Below are 19,199 nucleotides of genomic sequence, written 5' to 3'. Positions count from 1 at the left end.
CTCTTGCAGCGATTTTTGTTTTTAAGGGAAGCACTTTGGAAGGCATTTGTACTGAAGTGTGATTGGTTTCCATTGTTTTCCTTCTTTATTGCGCTCTCTCACTTTACCCGATGATGGCTTGCTGGATCAATGCTCTCATCTGTCATGTGGCATTCATACCTCCCTCATTTCCAGAAATGGTGTAATCCATAAAAGCGAGCCGCGGCCAGTGTCTGCTTAAGCATCAGCTCTAACGGAGAAAAACAAAAGCAAGGAAAGAAAAGACAGATAATGAAGGCTGTTAAAGAAATGCTCTTTACCCAAGGCAAAAATGAACTCTCAATCGCTTATTTTTCCACAGCCATTGGGTTTTAATGTTTGCCCTCCGCTCTTTTTTTTTTCTCCTTTTTTTCGCATGTGAGCTTCTAGTGTGTGAGAGAATATCCACTGACTTTTTATTGTGTGCTTTTAATTAAATAAACGAGGGCTTTTCTTTGAAAGCTGTGACGGTTGTGATAGAAATTTTTGTAATATGTAAGAGAAATGGTTTTATGTGTGTGTTTCTTATGAATGCAGTGCAGAAGTATCATACAGTGTAATTACCTTTATAAATAACACAAAAATCACTGCTGAATTAATATGGCAGTTCATAAATCTGTTTCCTGTAAAGTAAACCACCTTTGCAAGGGTTTATTGTAAATTAAATGGCTCAAATGACCTGAGTGAAAATAAGGTTCCTTTTTAACCATACAGCAATTTCAGTGTTTACTTGTGTCTATGTCTGTGCTAACGTGAAAGTTGAGGTAGGGCTCCGTTTCTATGGAAACCTCAACAGAAAAATGAAGTCGCTGCTGCATTACAGTCCACTGTGAAAAGTATGTCTTACATGTTTCCTAACCAGACGTGATGTGACAAGAATTGTAGTGACTTTGTGGAAAGTGGCAAAGTCTGAGCCAATCAGATCATATTACACAGAGACTTTTATGTTATATTATATTGTTGATATGTGTGTGTTTGTGATTCTAACCACATAAGAGCATTCATTCGTTCATTCTTTATTTATTTCTTTTTGCTCATTTTCCCACTTATTTATTTATTTGTTTGTTCATCATTCACTTTCATTAATTCTTCCTTTTTGTTATTTATTCTTTCTATTTTTCTTTTTCCTCTCTTTATTTATTTATTTGTTTATTTATTCACCCATTCATTTTTTTCCTCCCTTTAACTTATTTTTCTTCCCTTTTATGTATGAAAAAAGTATGAAAAAGTCATTGCATGAAAAAGTGTCATCCTGTATAATATGTGTTTACATGTTGAGTCTAAGTCAAAAGTCATGTCCTGTCCTCTGTAAATCAAGCTTAACATGTGTTATCATGCACCGTCCCTCATGTGAACATCCATCATCTTCCTGCCGTCCACCTTCCTGCAATCCCAATACCTTACATCATGCTGTCACCTCCAACCTCTTCATTCCACCTACCAGTGTTTTCTTCTGCCTTGTTTTACTGGGATGAATGAGTAAACTCCATAAAAGTCAGACAGATGTGTGTCCTCCTAGTGGGCCCAGAGAGTTTGACAGATGCTGCTAATTGTTGTTGGTGAACAGCTGCCGCTGCTCAACAGGGAGATTCTGTCAGCACCCTGCTGCTGTCATGTTCATTAGTAACAGAGAATGGACTGCTTTTGGCTCGGTTTTGGTGATGTAGAGGGATTTCTGACAGCCAGACTGACTGCAGTAGTGGCTTTGTCTTGGAAAGCTTCTAGATTAGGAGTTTTCAAACTGGGGTCCAGGGACCAGTAGGGGCCACAATGGGGTGCTTGGGGTTCTGCAAATAAACAGACAAATGAAAAAGGTTAACACAATGTATATTTTAGGGCTGTCAAAGTTAACACGTCAACTCAAAACTTAAAAACCCTAATACAAATAATTAATATGATTAATGATAAATATTTAAAATTCATTTGTCGAATTATGTGATACTGTTACAGTTTCATTCTGCTTTCTGAAAACTGGTTAAAAAATCAATAGAATATTCTATTGACAGTCCAATTGTTTATTGTTAAAATTTATTTACTTATGTATTTAAAATATCCACAAAATATCCACTCCCTGTCATTGCTGCATTTTAGCCAGATAATTTTTTTTCCCCTTTAGCTTTAGTACAATAATAGTATATTCAAAGCATGTATTAAATAAATGATTATTTTTTAGATCCATTTTAAAGTGTTGTTTTTCTCTCTATCTCTCTATCGCCCTCTTCAGGTTGTTGCTGGAACTGCTGGAGCTGCTGTTTGATAAGTTGAATGCTGTGGCCCAGGCTCACAGTGTGGTTCTCAGTCACCTACAGCAGATTGTTGTCTCTCGCAGTGGAGCCCAAGAAGGAATCAAACTCTATGAACAGGCTGATGTCTATGCCAAGATCCAGACCGTCCTACAGGTCAGTCCTTGCAGTGGCATTCAATAAAGCAGATCCAGGTCATTGGATGATACATGTGGAATCTAAAATATTGCAGTGAAGTATATTCAAAATGTTAAAGTGGATTTTGCTAGAAGCTGTTTTGACCACTTAGCAATACCCTAGTCACCACATAGCAATGTGTTAGAAACAATTCAAAGCATCTTCTTTAATGTACTGTATTATTCATAGCAACTCCTTGGCCACAACGTGCTATGATTTTCAGTCTTTCAAGCCGATATTCAAAGCATATTCATGCTATTAACTGTTATTTACAGGTAACTGTATAGATAATTACTAATAAACAGAGGGATTGTTTACAGTTATTAGCTGTTTCTTGTGTCTTTTCTATTAAGATTGTATAAGTGGAGAAAGAACGTGTGACTGAAGTTTTGTGAATAATCTACTTTAGCTCATCCCAAGTGTCATGTTTAATTGGAGTGTGTTAATTGGAAAATGTTGACTTTTTAGTGTGCATGTGTGTGTTTTGAGGCAGGTGAGATTGCCAGCTGTTCATGTAACCTTTGAGAATCTCTCAAGAGGCCCAACATTGTTTGTCTGTTTGTGTGTTGAAAAGCACCTGCCTGAAATCCTGTTGCAGGGTTTTACCTCATGTGATATGTGTGTTTACTTATTTGTTTTGTGCTTTGTTTTGCTTTGTTTTATGTTTTGTTTTTGTTTTTGTGTTTTGCTTTGCTTTGTTGTGTTTTGTTTTTAGCAATTGAGCAATTCATTTTCAGACTTACGCCAGTCTTTGATTCAAGTCGTAATTTAGATCCAAGATTCACACGATCAGTGTGACAATCTTACATCATTTCCCCCCCCCACTTAATAGTAACCATGAATGGAGAATTGCTCTTCTGCTGGCATATACAATGTTGATTCGCATCTATCTAGAATTATTTTCTCAAGCAATTTTAAAACTGCTTTAGGTACAGATGGTCAAACTAATTGAAAATTCTGATTCAAAGTCGTTGTAAAAATGAGACCTCATAACCTATTCATGTTCATATTATCCTCTGTATTCTGTTTTTCTTCCCTTTAAAGAATTTCATCTCTTGACATTCTCTCTCTCTCTCTCCTGAATCTCATTCCAAGTGTGCTCTTTCAGAGCATTGTTTTTCAGCTGCATGCTAGAGAGGATCCAGTTGTAGAGACAGGCATCAGGAGAAGGAGGGAGAGAAAGAGAGATGGGAGTGGAGGTACAGCTGGGGAATGAGTAAATGGGTTTGTCATCACTCCATCAAACAGGGTGAAGAGTCAGACTGTGACCTTGTACTTTCCTCCTGTCTTTTTTTAACTCCTCCTTTCAAAGCAGTCTGCAGAGAGCTGTAACGAAAGAACAAGCTTGGCCCTGCCAACTGTTGCTAAGGCCCTGCTGAGCTCTTCGTAGACCTTAAGTAACGAGGCGCATCTTCCCGAGAGTTGACTACAGAAGTCAAAATATGCATTTAACTGCAGTGTGATGAGGAGTTTGACTGTCTGTATGTGTGTGTGTGTGTGTGCTGCCTCTTTTTTTCGGCATTCATTAGCACAAGCACCTCGCACCCTAGCTAGCAACAGATTAAATTGTTTATTTTAAACCTTTGTTTCAGCTTGTAGATTTTTAGAGGTCTAGAACGAATACGACTTTAAATGAAAACACACCCACACACACACAAACGTAAACACATAGACATATATACAGTGCCCTCCAAAAGTATTGGAACAGTGAAGACAAAATTGTTCTGTTGGCTGTGGAGTCAAGACATTTGCAAATATGATGAAAAGATGAATATGAGACAAAACTACAGAATGTCACATTTTATTATTAGCCGTTTCAACACATACATGTTTTACCAAATAGAAAGAACAGCACTTTTAGTGTTCATCCCACTCATTGATGTGAGCATAAGTATTGGCACAGTTGAAGGCAGATATAAAAGATTAAAAGCTATTATTTAGTTGCAGATCCCTTGCGCACAATCACAGCAGTGAGTCTGGGACCCATAAACATCACCAGATTCTTGGTCTCATCCTTTGAAATACTTTTCCCAGCCTTTAATGCAGCCAATTCCAATTGTTGCATGTTTTGGGGAGTTTCTGCCTTTACTCTCCTCTCCAGCTGGTGAAATTCATGTTCAATCGGATTTAAATCTGGAGATTGACTTGGGCAATCTAAGACTTTCCTTTTCTTTGCCCTTATAAATTCCTTGACTGAACTGGCAGGGTGTTTTGGGTCATTGTCCTGATGCAATATGAAGCACTTCCCAATGGATCTGGTGGCATTTTCTTGAATATTGGTAGGCAAGATGGTTTTGTACCCTTCCAAATTCATTCTGCTACTGTCATCATACATTAAGTCATCAGTAAAGTTGAGAGGGCCTGTTCCAGAGGCAGCCATGCATGCCCATGCCATGCCATGACACCACCTCCACCATGCTTTACAGATGAGGCTGTATGCTTGGGATCATTTGCAGTTCCCTTTTTTTCTCCACATTTTTGCTTTCCCATCACTTTGATGAAAGTTCATCTTTGTCTCATCTGTCCATAAACACCGTTCCAAAACTCTTCTGTCTCGCCTTTGTGCTTTTTTGCAAACTCTAATCTTGCCTTTCTATTTTTGGAGCTGGTCAGAGGTTTGTATCTTGCTGTGTAGCATCTGTAATTCTGTGTCAAAGTCTCCTGAGGACAGTAGATTGTCAGAGCATCACCCCAGCTTTCTGGAAGTTGTTGGTGATTTTACAGACATGTCTTTTAGGGTTCATTTCACAGCTTTTATGATTTGTCTGTCATCAACTACTGTTGTTTTCTCAGCCGATCGGGTCGTTTTTGGTTGCTGGTGGTTTCCAAACTCTTGATTTCTCCATGACCATTGTTTTTGCTATAGCTATAATTGACTTCCTCTTTTCTTTTAGCATCCAAATTGCTTGCTTTTCTCTCAAAGTCAGCTCCCTCATGTTCATCCGGTTTTGTGTGTGTCATCAAATGCAAGATTCAGAATGCATAAGTAATGGATATAACTGATACGACACATTCCCTGCTTTTAATATGTGAAGAATTAACGCAACAGGACACAGCTGATCACTTAGAAAGACCTGTGAGGCAACTGTTCCAATACTTATGCTCACATCAGATAGAGGGATGAAACTCTAAAAGTGCTGATCTTCTTAGCTGGTAAAACATCTGTGTGTTGAATCACCCAATAATAAAATGCGACATTCTGTAGTTTTGTCTCATATTTATCTTTTAATCATATTTGTAAATGTCTTGACTCCACAGCCAACAGAGCAATTTTGTCTTTACTGTTCCAATACTTCTGGAGGGCACTGTATGTTGTTCAAAAGTTTGGGGTTGGTAAGATTTTTTTATGCCTACCAAGGCTGCATTTATTAGATCTAAAAATACAGTAAAACAGTAATATTGTGAAATATTATTACAATTTAAATAACTTCTTTCTATTTTAATATGTTATAATAATTTATTCATGTGATGGCAAAGCTGAATTTTCAGCATCGTTACTCCAGTCTTTTGTGTCAATAATTGCTGATTTGGTGCTCAAGAAACATTTCTCATTATTATCAATGTTAAAAAAAAGTTATGCTGTGTAATAACTGTAAATCATGATATGTTTTTTTTATTCAGGAATCTATGATGAACTAAAAGTTCAAAAAATATTATTTGAAATATAAATATTTTGTAATATTATGACGTAATGGCTTTACTGTCACTTTTGATCAATTTAATGTGTGGTTACTAAATAATAGAAATAGAAATTAATTTCTTAAAAAAAATCTTACTGTCTCCCAATCTTTGGAATGGTAGTGTATATTGGATGACCAATAAACAATCATTCTAATGAGCTGGTTGGATTTAGGGCCTTTTTTTCATATTTTTTTTTGTATTTAAGAGGTAGAATGATTTACCGCCACTAACCTAAATAATAAGGTGGTCAAAATTAAGCATTGGCCACAGGATGGGGAAGTGTTCCTACAGCACACACAGCCATCCTGGTTTTGCTAAAATAGCTGGTATTAAGTGTTCAGTGTTCTTCCCTCCTCAAGCAGGCTGGTTGCCAGGGGCTGCAGTGTCTCCTGTGGTCATGGTGTGAGATAATGTAAGCCCTTGATGAGAATCTTCATTAAGGTAGATGAGGTTTCCCTAATCATTTGTGTTTTTTTTCTCTCCTCCTTATCCCATCTTTTTGAAGTCTCATCTGATCTCTTCTTCCCTTCTCCTGACTGTGACAGCGTTTTGTCAGTTCAGACTGGTCCACATGCTCAAATATAGACTCTTCCCCTGAGATTAAGTACTAGAGCCCCAAATCTGAACCATCATAAAAATGCACAGCATCTTCTAAAGTCTATGCTTGTTCCTTTCTGTGTTCTCTTTATAGAAAAAAGCTGCTTCCTTTCTGTTTTCTCTTTAGAATGAAGATGGTGGGATAGTGACGACACATACACTGTTTTATTTATTTTTCTTCTCTTCCCTCTTGTTCATTTTCCGTTGCTTTCTTTTTCTTTTTTTAATCTCTTTTTCTTTCCTTTTTCTGGCCTTTCATTTTCTCTCTTTTTGGTTATTTTCTGTCACTTTTTTTCCCTCATGACACTCTTGAGTTCTAGTCTCAGGCGCTGATTGCGTGACTGTGTTCTCAGGTGTGACTTACGTAAACTTCAGTCTCAAGTGAGAATGATGGTCCTGTTCTCATGCACTGATGCACCTAATGTTCTTGGCGTAAATTTTCTGGGTTACCTTCACAATAACCTCTTGTTCTCTCATAGGTGTAAATGAGACCCATGTACACTCTTGTCTTTCTATCTATCTTAATACTGTACTTCTGTTCCCAAGTTTTCTCTGTTCCTGTGGGAGACAGGAATCACATTGACCTTTCCATTACTCTAAAGACATGAAGGCCATGGCATGGACAGATAGACCTGAGAGACATGTTATAATCTTTATTTCTTTCAGTTCCTGACTCTTTGAACTGTGGCTAGGCCATTTTTGAAGACTGGAGAGCAAAAGTCTTATATTGCTAGAATCCATATTGAGCTTGTAAACCTAGTTCGTAAAAGGCCATGTAGATTTTTTTGTAGGAGTGTGTGGAGTAAATAGTTATTGACTTTTGGAGTTGCTTGCTGAAATATTTGCCACTGACAGACCAATCCTGAATTTGTCCTACATCATTTTATCCCTTTAAATACCACAGAAGAACAGACAAAACTGACGGTAGTTATAGATATAGTTTTTATGTGTTCTTAATGTAATTCTGGTAGATATTGATATTGTATTTCTTTTTTTTTTTGATAGTTGAGTTGTTTTTTGTATTATTTTTTTAACCTATCCTGAATTATTGATTTTTGATATGTTTTGATAATGTTTTCTTAAATTAAACCTTTTAGTCCCAGTAGATATTTTATTTATGTGGCTGTTGACTGGATCTTAATTATTCATTATTGGTATATTTATTTTGTATTATAACAACCATATTTTTTGAAAAAATAACCATACCAGTTAATAATTTAGGTCCAGTCAACAGCCACTGATGTATATATGTATATACGTAGAATTTTTGTAAGTACTTAATTATTACCAAGTTCCAAGTCCCACACTAATATTTCTCATCAGACAACCAAAAGATTTTATATCATTTTAAGAAGCTAAAAATGATGGCGCTTGTTATAATCTCGCTCTTCGTGTTGTATTACTGGCCCTCCTCCTAAGCCTCACGGACTTGAGCCCAAGAATGATGGGTAAGAGGGTGAGGGGAACGAGAGCGTGAAAGGGGAAAAAAGAAAGGAAATTACAAACTTTCCACTTTGACAACTTGTTTAGATTTAGTGGGAGCCACACAGCCTCAGAGTAATTGGATTATACAGTGTTAGTGAGGCGTTTCATGCCCTGACAGTGATTAGTCTGGCAGCGGAGGGAGAGGCAAAGTGCTTCTGTTTCATGTCGGTGAGATAGACAGACACATGGCCTCTAAATGAGCTGTTGTGTACCAGTCTAAATGATCTATTGTAACTGGCCATGGCTTGCATATCGCTTGTGGATTTGAAAGATTTCCACCACAGGGTTAATGATCATAACAGTTAATTTCCATGTTTTAAAGCCCAGCGTTCCTCTTTCCCCCCAGGCTTTATGGTCGAGGCATGCCGGTTGTTTTGAAAAGCGCCACTCTTATGTTCATTAATTACGACAGTAATTATGCATTCTTTTGTGATGTGCGTCTCTGTAATAGCAACGCCCATAGTGGACTGTACCGAGTATCGCTGACGAGAATGCTAACGACCCAGCCGTAACAAGATGCTGCTCCAAGCACTGACCTCTCTGTGCGATATGTTATATCTATTGAACTAGGATATTTCAGAAGTGCTGGATACAATGGAGGATGAGGGGTAGAAAAGGCTCAGTGAGGCTTTTGAATCCATAGTGTTCACAGTGTATCACTGATGAGGTCAGCTTGTGTTTTTAAAGAAAGGTTATTGGCTTTCTTGAGGGAAGGGATTGTTTTCCCATGTCTTAGACTTGAACAAATCAATTTCTTAACATAGAGGCTCACACTCATTCAAAGTATTTTTTATCATGCTGTTTTACTTTTTTCTTTCTTTCTTTTTTTGTGTGTGTATTTTGTCTTGTTTTCTTTTGTTTTGTCTTGTTTTTGGTTTGTTTTGTTTTATCTAGTTTGTTTGGTTTTTAACTTGTCTTGTTTTGTTTTGGTTTGTTTTTTAGTTTTTGGTTTGTTTTAATTTTGTTTGGTTTGCCTTGTCCTGTTTTGTTTTGGTTTGTCTTATTTTGGTTTGTTTTCTAGTTTTTGGTTTGTCTTGTGCTGTTTTTGTTTTTTTTGTTTTGTCTTGTCTTGCCTTCTATTTATTTTAATTTTTTGTTTTGTTTTTAATTCTTCTTCGTATTTAATTGTATTATTTTACTGTGTTTTATAGTTTTTTTATTATCACCTTTTTCTATTTTTAATATCTCTACTTGTCTATTTTTAATAACTTCATAAATGTTAATTTCCATACTTTAATGCTTTACTGGACTCTTTCCTCAGGTTATTTGAATGATCAACAGTAAGGCCCATCTTACTCTCTAATCTAAAACTCATATTTAGCCTCTGAAAGATTCAGCCCAATTTACTGTTATTGATTCTGGCTAAAGTTGGCATTATGTATTTGAAACCTCAGCAGATAATTTTTCCAGGGGAAAAAAAATGCAGACAAGAGTGTGGGAGGTTTAGACTTTTCTGTATGTGAGAAGCATTAACTAAATCAATCACAGGACTTATAGCAGGTGTGTTGTCATAATTACTCCATAGCTGTGGCTTTTACATTTTTACTTTGTATTTGTGACATCGTAACACACTGATTCCCTCACCACATGTGCCTTGAGACCATGACTTTCATTTCCAGAGTGATTGCAGTGGATGAGCACCAGACTTCCTGCTAACATATGCTTGGATCAGCTGACAGATCAGAAGAGAAATTCTCTTAATTTTACCTTTTAACTCCATATAAAATATGGTAAAATGTTATTTGAACTCAATATATCTGGCATTAAACAGCTAATATTCTATTCGTCGGCATATATTCATATATTTTGTGTGTAGGAAGTGAAAATATGATGAAATAGCATGCCAGAATGTAGGCATAATATAACAAAGCGATTGATTAATCAACCTGTCCTTTCTCTTTCTACCTGAGGTGTCATATTAACATATTACCTTGGCTGAATGCATCCAAGATCAATAGCATTATGTTAAGCATCACATGCTGTTTATATTAGATTGTTTTTTTTTGTCTCTATTTGTGTGTTTTCCAAACACCCATGTGTGCTTGTATTATTATGAAGAACGGTAAGGTATCCATGGAGACAGAATCCCAGGTTCATAATGCCCCTCCTCCATAACTCTTATAGCTTTATTGTCAGTCAGGTCCCACGTTTGTAATTGCACTGAAATGAGTAAAAAAGACAAAAGGTTGTTTTTGTGTTTTTAAAAGTTATAAAGGCCATGTATGCACCTAATTTTTAAAAACACTTAAGAAATGCTCATGTTTTGGTCTCAGGCTCCTTCTTGGAAACTATGGAACGAAAAGAAACTGCATTTTCTTCATAATCTCAAGAGAGGTTGACGAGAGGCAGGAAGCTTTGTTTATTTCCCTCGTTTCTTAAAGCACTCTGCAAACGTCTATCATCAGAGAGCAGGTGCTCACCTGCACATCCTTCAACACTGTTTTTCTTCTTTAATTAGCTTGATTTGCAGCTAATAGAGGGGATGAGTACTGCTTTTCGCTATTCATTAAATTGAGAATGTGTCCTCAAAGACAAGGGGCTGGGTTTAAAGGTTCACTAAAGATTAACTCTTGGTTTTCCAGGCGCATCTAAAGGAAGCAGAATTGTTGTGGGATACGCATTCGTGCACATCACAAATCCAGCCAGTGTGCTCTGTGTTTATTATCTGGTGTGAAAAGCCATTTGCTGTTTCTCACAGGCTCTTGTTTCCCAAGCCCATTTTCAAGCTGGTCTTTTCTTGGAAGAGGCCATGAATATTGATTTTTCTCTTCTGTTAAAACAACCTAGTCTTTAAGGCTCCAATAAAGAAGATGGCCTGTGAAATGAATGTCCGGAAATGGAAGGGTTCAGAGTGTGTCCATCATGTTACTGCTGCTCAAAGTGCTGATTTTATTCTGTTTTTGTCCTCTCTTTGGAGGTCATTTGGAGGATGTTTTCTTGAGAAAAGTCAATGACAATCTTTCATTTACTAGGAATTTACCTAACTACTATACTTTCAGAACTGACTAGTCATCTTGACCCATCCTTAAGTTTCCTTTGTGGAGGTTTTTCTCCATGAAGACACAGATTGGTGTATATATATTAGCTGCCCTGTCAACACTGCTATGACCCCGGCTATAAGACTTCACAGTAATGTAAAACAGGTCTTTTGTTAGTTTGTGTCCATCCATGGGCGGCATAAATCATAAGTGGGCCGCTCTTTGTCTCTGTTTGATGTGGTGTTTTTAGACGTTCCTGTTGGAGATCAGCAGTTTGTTCTGCATGTTTTATTGCCAGTCTCATTCGAGGGTTCTTTGTGTTGTTGGCTGAGCTGCCTCTGTTGTTTCCACCTACATGTTTGGTGTTTTAAAATGGACACAGCATTGCTGCTGCCCACGCTTCATCTCTGTTGTTACAGGAAAAATGAAGGCTGTTCTAATAAGCTGCATTATAATGGGGACGAAGGCACTTCTGATGAGGCATGTGGCGTTTAAGTGAAAGTGACCTTGCTGGCTGTGGTGGTGGTATAATGAGTCCTGTCTTCAAGTTTTCCGACCTTCATCTTCCTGTTTTTTCTTTTTTCTTTTAAATGTCTTGCAACAAATATTTTCATGCACTTACTGTAAACACAAACCATGAAGAATAAATTCATGGTAAAGCATGATAAAACTACACCACTGCCACTGTTGTTCCAGCGCTAAAATGTAAAGGATATAACCAACAATTTGGACAGTGATCTTGAGGATTGAGGATTGAATTAATTACCAATTAAATGACCAATATTTGCAACATCCATTCTAATCCACTGAGGAAAAAAAAAAAAGATTTGGTGCAGAATTAATTTTCATATTAAATTTCACAAATAATTACTGAACATGAAATTTTAAAGTAAAGCACTGAAATATTGTTTTAGTGTAAAACATACTCCAATAATAACTCACAACTTTATGTTCACAACTTTGAAAATCATTTATACAGTCTAGTGATTTTTTATTTATTTTTTTATTTTTTTTATTGGCTCCTATGTTTACCCTTATCATAATTGTTATTGTAATGGATGAAAACTGTTTTCACTATTTTCATCTTTTAAACATTGCTTTGGTTATTTTACGATTTTATTTGAAGTAGTCATAATAATAATAATAATATAATTATTACTACTACTACTTCAACTAATAATAACATTATTATTATTATTATTATTATTGAACAATAGCTATACCATTAAACAAAAAAGACAAACTATTTGGGCTTCTTTTCTTGACTTTCAAAGTTTTAAAGTTTATTTTATTTAAAGTTTATTTTTAAGATGTACTAAATTAAATTTACATTACATTACATTTGAAGATTTTTTAAAATTTATTTTTAATGTTTTTATTTTTTATATCTTCTTACTTTATTTCACCTTTTTAAAAATTCTTTTAATTGTGTACATTTGTCTTTTTTATGCTAGTGCCAAAGACAAATTTCTGTTTTACGGCACATTGATTGGATAATAAAGCGTTAAGTAAAAAAAGTAAGCTCCATATGAAGGGATCTTGAAAATGTATTGCATTGTATTGCATTGTATTACAGGAATTCTGTAATTTGCTTTGCTGGGATGAATTTGCTGACTTATCACTTCCTAATCTCTCTTGAACATCTCTCTCCATCTGTCCCCCTTCCTGTGTTTACAGATTTCATCTTGAAATCTCTCTCTTTCTTTCTCCCACCATCCATTCATCCTCCATGGTTAATTGCCTTAAAAGTTCAGTTTTCCCTTCTCCGAGGTCACTGAAGTTGGGTCCAGAATCCTTCATCAGGCAAACGCTGGCATTTAATTAAGTTGGGGGTCTACATGCGAGACCCGCTCCATCACTGGATCAGATGGGCATTAGTAATTAATAATCTGACAGGAATGTTACGGGCTGGCCGGATTGGATTTGTCTGTGGGTTGAGGAATGGCTGTTGATGAGGCTTCCCCTCCTCTCATAGACCGTTCCCTTCTTATCTCTGTTTAATTATGCTATTATCAGTCAGATGTAGTTCCATCTGTCCTTTCCTAATTCCATCTCCACTTTGGACTGTTTTGCAGCTGGGATTTAGAAATAGACCAAGCAAATTGCTTCACTAAATTACGGAGCCATTGGAAAATGGCTTGCTAATTTGTGGAAAAGTTTACTTGAACTTCTTGTTCAGTCCTCTTGCAGCTGTTTGAACCTCCCTTAATGGTTATGGATAGTGTTGAATGGGATATTCATGAACTCGGATGTGCAGTTTTAATCAGAGTTAATGGGATTTTGCTGGCGGACATGGCAGGCATTCGAATTTACACAGACAGCCGGGAAAGATGGGCCTGAGACAGACCTAGAAACAGATTGGTTCAAACTGATGCAGTTACACATTACATACATAACTTAACTAGAAAATGTATTTTAGAGCTTTAAAAGTTAATGTTATGAACAATGTTTGAACAATATTTGGTCACACTTTATATTAGGTGGCCTTAACTACTATGTACTTACATCAAAAAATAAGTACAATGTACTTATTGTGTTCATACTGTATTGCAAAACACTATTGTTGCTATTGAGGTGGGATACAGGTGAAGTAAGGGACAGGTTTGGTGGTAAGGGTAGGTTTAAGGGTGGGTTAAGGTGTAAGGGATGGGTCAACAGTGTAATTATAAATGTAATTACAGAAATTAATTACAGATGTAATTACATATAGGTATTTTTAAAAATATAAGTACAATGTAAAAACATGTATGTACACAGTAAGTGCATTGTACCAAATGATTAATTCAAATGTAAGTACATAGTAGTTAAGGCCTCCTAATATAAAGTGGGACACAATATTTTGTGTTTGAAGTGCCCCTATTATGGGTAATGAAAGGTTAATATTTTGGTTTTGGGAGTCCCCAACAACAGGTTGATATGCAAGGTCAAAAAACACTATAATTTTCTTCTAATATTATAGTTAGGGCTGGGCAATATATTGCATGTGATATGCATGCGCATCTCGTCAGTAAAAACGCAATATTGTGTAGCTTGTCAGTGATCTACGGGTCCGTGTATTAAATGTCGCTCCATTTGAAAACAGGTGATGGAGATTTACCGCTAATCAAGGAACCGGCTTTACTGACGAGATGCGCATGCATATTGCATGCGATATATCGGCCAGCCCTAATATGCATTTATTTTTACCTTACTTGCTAAAGGACCCCCTAAACGATTCGCTCAACGATTAATTTTTCCAAACCCCTCCTTTGCCTGACGCTAATCTGCGGTGATTGGTCTCATTTCATGATGCCTGTAAAGCAGCGTTTGTGAGCGCAGTGCTGCTTTATGTACAGCGTTACCGGGGAAACCGTTACCGCTATTTTTACTGCTCCAATAGCAGCACCTAGTGGCAAAGAATGAATTTGCATTTTCATTCAGACCAACTTGAAAAGACCAACAAGTGGGCGGGCAGTATGCTAATGTTTCATGTTGACATCAACATGAAACGGCTTGGGATTTGTTTTAAAAACGACTCGTTTCAATGATTCAGAGTCAACTCTTTCTTTTGAGAGACTAACTTTATACACGGTGCACTTTCAGATTTAAAACTCTGCAGGATGTTTTCATTCACTTAGAGCTGTGTTACACACTGCATGAAAGATAATTGTCAAAAATCTGCAATGGGGCACTTTAAATCTCTATTCAAATAAATCAGAATGAATTGAAAATGTGTTTTTTCAGGTTTATACACTACAGTTCAAAAGTTTGGGGTCAGTAAGATTTATTTATTTCTTTTAGAGGAATTATTAATAATTAAAATTTATAACAAGGATGCATTAAATCAATCAAAAGTGACAGTAAAGACATTACATTGTTACAAATAAATGCAGTTCAACTTTGTTCATCAAAGAATAATGAACAAAATTTAAACTGATCTTTTGAAAATGAAAGAAGCACAACTGTTGTGTCAACATTGATAATAATAAGAAATGTTACTTGAGCACCAAATCACTATACTAGAATCATTTCTGAAGGATCATGTGACAACTGAAATATACATATCTATATATTTAAAAAAAAAACAATTTTTTCAGTATTTTTCTGTTTTGATTAAATAAATGCAGCTTTAGTGATCATAAGAGACTTCTTTCAAAAACATAGTCTTATTGACTCCTAACCTTTGAACAGTAGTGAATATTTCTATCATTAATCTAATAGTGGGGAGAAAACAATATGCTGTCAGCTTCATACAGAGTAATAAATATTTCATTATTTAAATTACACGATGAATAATTTCATAAAGTAATTTTAATTATTTTAATTTTTAATTGTACATAATTATTTTAATTATAATGAACAAAAAAATCATGTTTTTTTCTCACAGTATAAATGATTCTGTATACGCATGAAATTATACAGCTGCCTTTATATTTAAAAAGAAGTCTTTTCACAAGTGAATCATCTCATTTGGGTGTCCTTGGCATCAAAAAGTTAAAAAAATCCTTAGATTAATCGACCATTCCTTCCCTATTCTAAACCTGTTCGCTTGTGTTTACAAAGTGCAGTGCCAGTGAGTGCTCTAATAAGCTGTTTATCACTAGCTGTTTAGCACATCTAGTGGAACAGCTACTTAAAGTGTCAAAAAGTGAAATGAATTTGGATGTTTCCTGTAATGTATAACTGAATAAATATTAAATTACTGCATGTGTCAGTCAAAACCTGCTCTTATGCTCTCTTAGGTGCTGCTAATGGACTACCTGGATGTCAAAAACACCCGTAGCGCTGCAGAGCCTTCCGCCCAGCTGTCCTACGCCAGCACCGGCGGAGACTTCGGAGCGTTCTTCGCCAAGAAGAAACCTCTCCGACCCAAACAGTCTTTATTCAAGTAAGTTTGCTCATGCAGGGTGATTCAGGAATTGAATTGGAATGTGAAGGGTTACAGCAGACAAGAACCACATGAATAGGCTGGGTTAAGTGCCTCATGGGGAACCATTTTCTCCTTACTCTTGGGTTTACAATCCACATTTGATTTCAGGTTAAACTAAAATGAAAACCCTTGACCTGCTTTCCTACGTGATCTTTGACCTTTGATGACTTCTTTTTGCAGGTTTGAGTCTTCTTCTCATGCCATTAGCATGAGCGCGTACTTGCGAGAGCAGCGGAGGGAACTCTACAGCAAAAGCGGGGAGCTACAAGGTGAGCGAGGGGATGGGGAGAAGCTGAATGGCGGGGCCGAGGGAACGGCAAGGGCCGGCAGGTGCAGTGTGAATAGGATGGAAGGAGTGAATAGGGCGATGATGGAGAGGAGCCCCTGAAGTCATCAGGGTGAAGAGTCGCTTAGCTATGTATCATTCACCTGTTAGAGCTGCTTCTTTTTGTTCAGCGTCTCTGTGCTACACACACACATACACACACACACACCCCCCCGCTGGAGTGAGACAGACATGCCAAAGAGCGTCTCTTTCTCTCCCCTCTTCTCTCACTCTTCAAAATGACCTTGCAGTTTCAATCAGTGGTGCTTGACAGTTGTGTGTCCCTTCTTGTTTTTCTTTTCCCTTTTTTTTTCTTCAAACAATCCCTGTGAGACACACTCTGTGAAATGATCGAGAGGGAGCACAAGGTGTTAAGAAAAGAGAAGTGAAGGACACATAGAGGGAGAGAGGTGAGAGGCAGATGCTTCTCACACCATTCAGAAGTACAGACAGGTTTTTTTTTTTCTTGACAAAAGTCTCATACTCCTTTTCAAGACATAAGTTTAAAAAAAGTGAAATAAGACACAAGAAATACTCTCCGCCTTTCTGTTTCTATAAGCTTTTTTCATAGTTTTAAGTATTTTTACATTTTCTTCTCCGTATTTATTTCTGTAGAATAAATAGAGACTTTTTGGTAACACTTTGGTCTAGGGACCAATTGTCACTATTATCTAGTTGCTTATTAGCATGCCCATTATTAACATATTGGTTATTTATTAGTACTTCTAAAGCACTGCATGACCATATTCTACATCCCTAAATCCACCCAGTACCTAAACTTAGCAACTACCTTACTAACTATTAATAAGCAACAAATTGGGAGTTTGAGGCAAAAGTTGTAGTTAATGGTCTGTTAGTAGCAAGAATTGGACCTTAAAATAAAGTGTGACTGACTTTTTTGTGAACTGTCCCTTTAAAGGTGTAGCTTAGAAGTACAATATTCTTGGCGTGTGTTAACTTTGCGAAGTGTACCAACTGAAATTTTCTCTGCGCCTCTGCTGATCAAGTATGATTTTAATTGATAGCAAACCACCAATTACAGCTGACCCGTTGGGCTCAAAAAGAGCAAGATGAACGTGAAGATTAACATTAGATAAGGAAGTAAATGGGCTTCTAAGACTCTGACGGTGTTCCTTCAAATGCTTTAGAAGTGAAAGAAGGCGAATATTTGATTGGTTAAGCACCTCACACCACCAAATTGGAGATGAGATTTCCACTGTTCATTTGTGCCGTCACAATACAGGCACAGTGTCTGTCGCCTGAAAGGGCGAGAGGAGATTGAAGGGATGAAATAATTTAACAGACGGAATAAGTCGACTCGGTAGAGGGAGGGAGGAGAGAGTTGAAAGTCATTGTTTCATTACGTGGGCAGAGGGGGACCATTCATGGATTTCTTAGGGAATAAATTAGAAAAATGACAATATGTATTGAAGCCGACACAGGAATGTTCCGTATTTTCATTAAGTTTGCAACTTCACAGACATTCAAGCCTAAAGCATTAGAGCTGGTAGATGGTCTGACCTGACTGAATGGATGTAAAAAATAAATATGCATTAAATAATCTATAAATAAGCAGATCCTGACCTCTCAGAACAACTTTCACTGCCTTTTAATACATTTTACATAAAGTATGGCACATATACACAGGCATTTCATATAATATAAATTTTTGGACACAGTCCAGTTACCATGCAAGACTGAACGGTACGAATGAATGAATGAATGAATGCCTTTTATTGTCATTATACTCATATACAATGAAATTATAATAGCTTCCCCCCAGCATAATTTACATGAGAGAAAACAAAACAAAACACTGCATTACAGTAAGACTGACATTCAAGTGAAGAATCTATGAGGTCAGTGCATATTGGAGTTCATAATGTTTATGGCTCTAGGAAAGAAACTGTCCTTAAATCTCTTGGTCCTTGTTTTAAAACATCGGTTGCGCCTGCCTGATGGCAAGAGCTGAAACAAGTGAAAACCTGGGTGTGTTGAGTCCTTTAGTATATTTTTGACCTTATTGAGTGCTCTAGAGTTATATAGGTCCTTCAGTGATGGTAGAGGACTGCCAGCGATCTTCTCAGCAGTCTTAATGATCCTTTGAAGCCCCTTCTTGTCTGCCTCAGAACAGCTAGCATGCCATACTGTAATGCAGTATGTCAGCACACACTCAATAGAACAGCGGTAAAAGTTTACCTGCAACTTACCATTTAGATTGTTTTTCCTAAGAATCCTTTAGAAATGTAGATGCTGCCGTGCCTTCTTGATAACCACTGAAGTATGTGCCTTCCAGGATAGGTCAGCAGAGATGAGGGTGCCCAGAAATTTGAAGCTTTGGACCCTCTCAACACAGTCCCCGTTGATGTATAGAGGGAGTGGGTCTGTCTTATGCTTTCTGAAGTCTATAACGAGCTCTTTTGTCTTAGAGATGTTTAAGGTCAGGTTGTTAGCTGAACTCCATGATGTTAGTTGCTGGACCTCCCTTCTATAGTCCATTTCATCTCCCCAGTGATAAGGCCAATCACTGTTGTATCATCTGCAAATTTGATGATGGTGTTACTGCGATGAACTGGGATACAATCACATGTGTACAGTGAATACAGTAGTGGGCTCAGCACACACCCCTGTGGAGAGCCAATGCTGAGTAAGCGAGTGGGGGAGACATGATGACCCATCTTCACCTTTTGAGAATGGTTACTGACCAGGATGTCCGGGATAATGGTATTAAATGCTGAACTATAATCAATGAACAGCATCCTAACATAATTTCCATGTTTGTCCAG

The 19,199-nt window shown here is 37.0% G+C and overlaps 1 protein-coding gene across 2 annotated transcripts in view; it reads left to right on the top strand.

Annotated features, from left to right (window-relative positions):
• The window catches only part of exoc4 (exocyst complex component 4), a 140,999-nt gene that overhangs the window by 17,821 nt on the left and 103,979 nt on the right, over positions 1-19,199 (top strand). For both annotated transcript variants that reach the window (XM_058772580.1, XM_058772581.1), the window contains exons 7-9: positions 2,243-2,417; positions 15,901-16,046; positions 16,269-16,357. In XM_058772580.1, the coding sequence (XP_058628563.1) occupies positions 2,243-2,417; positions 15,901-16,046; positions 16,269-16,357 (410 nt within the window). The remainder of the gene's footprint in view (positions 1-2,242; positions 2,418-15,900; positions 16,047-16,268; positions 16,358-19,199) is intronic.

Source organism: Onychostoma macrolepis, chromosome 04 (assembly GCF_012432095.1).
Source record: "Onychostoma macrolepis isolate SWU-2019 chromosome 04, ASM1243209v1, whole genome shotgun sequence".
NCBI classification, from domain to species: domain Eukaryota; kingdom Metazoa; phylum Chordata; class Actinopteri; order Cypriniformes; family Cyprinidae; genus Onychostoma; species Onychostoma macrolepis.
This window is presented reverse-complemented; position numbering and strand designations above follow the sequence as displayed.